Below are 1696 nucleotides of genomic sequence, written 5' to 3'. Positions count from 1 at the left end.
TTATTTCGTTTTTCAGCTTTGTAATTTTTTTTTGTAAATCATTGAACAGGTTTTTTATAATTTATTATTATAAGCAAATCACCACATATATGGGCAGTGGCGGATCTAGCTTTTTGGGGGCCCAGGGCTTAAAAATAGCAAGGGGCCCTAGCCCTACACGAATAAAGGTTTTTAATTGATTATGCGATTAATTGATTTTCGGTTCATTATTTAAATAAAATGAAAGACAAAATTAAAGATTAATTGTTTTTATTATTATTATTCCTATTCACTAACAATCACAAATATCGTAAATACTTAAGCATAATAAATTCATAACAAAAACAAGTTATTTAATTTTAATATTTTTGATGACGCAGTTTTCGAACCTTTATTAGGGCATATTCCTTTATAACCTCATCGTAGTTTAATGCCTTTGTAATTTTATGTTCTATGGATAGAAGCATTAAATCAGCCAATCTGTCATCACTCATTGTATTTCTTTGCTTATTTTTAATATAGCTCATTCTGGAAAAGGATCTTTCTGCTTCACAATTGGTTATAGGCATTGTAAGGAAAATTTTCATTACTGTGTACAAATTCGGAAAGGTATCGATAAGGTGTTTGTCATAAACTATTTTTAAAATTTCAGCACAATTAATTTGGCTTTGCTCGTTAACTACAATTATGTTTATATATTCTTTAAAATGAATGCATTCGTTTTTCAGCGTGGCAAAGTCTTCAATATCCTCTTTATAAAACTTACATGCATTCTGCATACTGGATTCATCTATTATTTTTGTTTTCTTGTTTCCAATATCAAATAAGAATTTGAAATTCTCTGAATTTTCCTTGTATATTTTTTTTCTTTTTTGAAATTTATTTTGAAATTTGTCCAAAACGACATTTAAGATTTCATTTTTAAATTTGTTTTTCCCTGTTAAGTTGCTCCCACACCCTGTTGTACCGTCTGAGTATCTTAGTATTCTTTTTCTTTTATCTTTATATTCCGAACTAAGGTAATTAGTCAAAGTTTTTGCTAATATCTCGTATTGGGTCGATTCGGTGTCGATATTGTTTCTTTTTTCTTTAATGAATCCTTCAAGTGATGAAAGAAGAGCGGAAGCGTCTAACAAATCTAGTCCGGCTGTCTGTAATTTTTTATTTACTTTATTAATTCTTTCCAGAATTTGTTCCCAAAAAATAACCAAAATTCCATTTTCCAATGAAGTCATTTTTGAAAATAATGTCTTCGCTTCTTCTCTTTGGTCCATTTTTTCTTATTCATCGCTTGCAATTGATTTTAAAACCGTTAAAATTTCTTCATAATTATTTTTTAAAGCTTTAACAGCTTCATAATGGCTGCACCATCTGATTTTGCCTAAATTTTTTAGGGTGTGCGTTTTCTCATTTAATTTTAAAGCGTCGGTAATTGCATTCCATTTTTTAGTAGAACTTGAAAAAAACACAAATAATTGCTGAATTGTACCGAAAAATATTACAACTTCATCCACAACTTTTGCGGCTTCTATCCCTATCAGATTTAAACTATGTGCTGCACACGGTGTATATACTGCCAACTGATTTTCTCTCTGCAGTAGTGCCCTTAAGCCGTTATATTGGCCTGACATGTTGGCGGCATTGTCGTATGATTGGCCGCGACAATTTTTGATGGACAAATTATTTGTATCTAATATTGTTTTGACTACATTTAGTA

The 1696-nt window shown here is 30.2% G+C and overlaps 1 protein-coding gene across 1 annotated transcript; it reads right to left on the bottom strand.

Moving 5' to 3' along the window:
- Positions 1-338: 338 nt before the first annotated feature.
- LOC136091928 (52 kDa repressor of the inhibitor of the protein kinase-like) lies at positions 339-1253 on the bottom strand. The gene has a single exon (XM_065819648.1). It carries the CDS (start codon positions 1251-1253, stop codon positions 339-341), a length of 915 nt encoding a protein of 304 aa, XP_065675720.1.
- Positions 1254-1696: the final 443 nt, after the last annotated feature.

Source organism: Hydra vulgaris, chromosome 15 (genome assembly GCF_038396675.1).
Source record: "Hydra vulgaris chromosome 15, alternate assembly HydraT2T_AEP".
NCBI lineage: Eukaryota > Metazoa > Cnidaria > Hydrozoa > Anthoathecata > Hydridae > Hydra > Hydra vulgaris.
The sequence above is the reverse complement of the archived record's forward strand: the minus strand, read 5'-3'. Positions and strand labels throughout refer to the sequence as shown.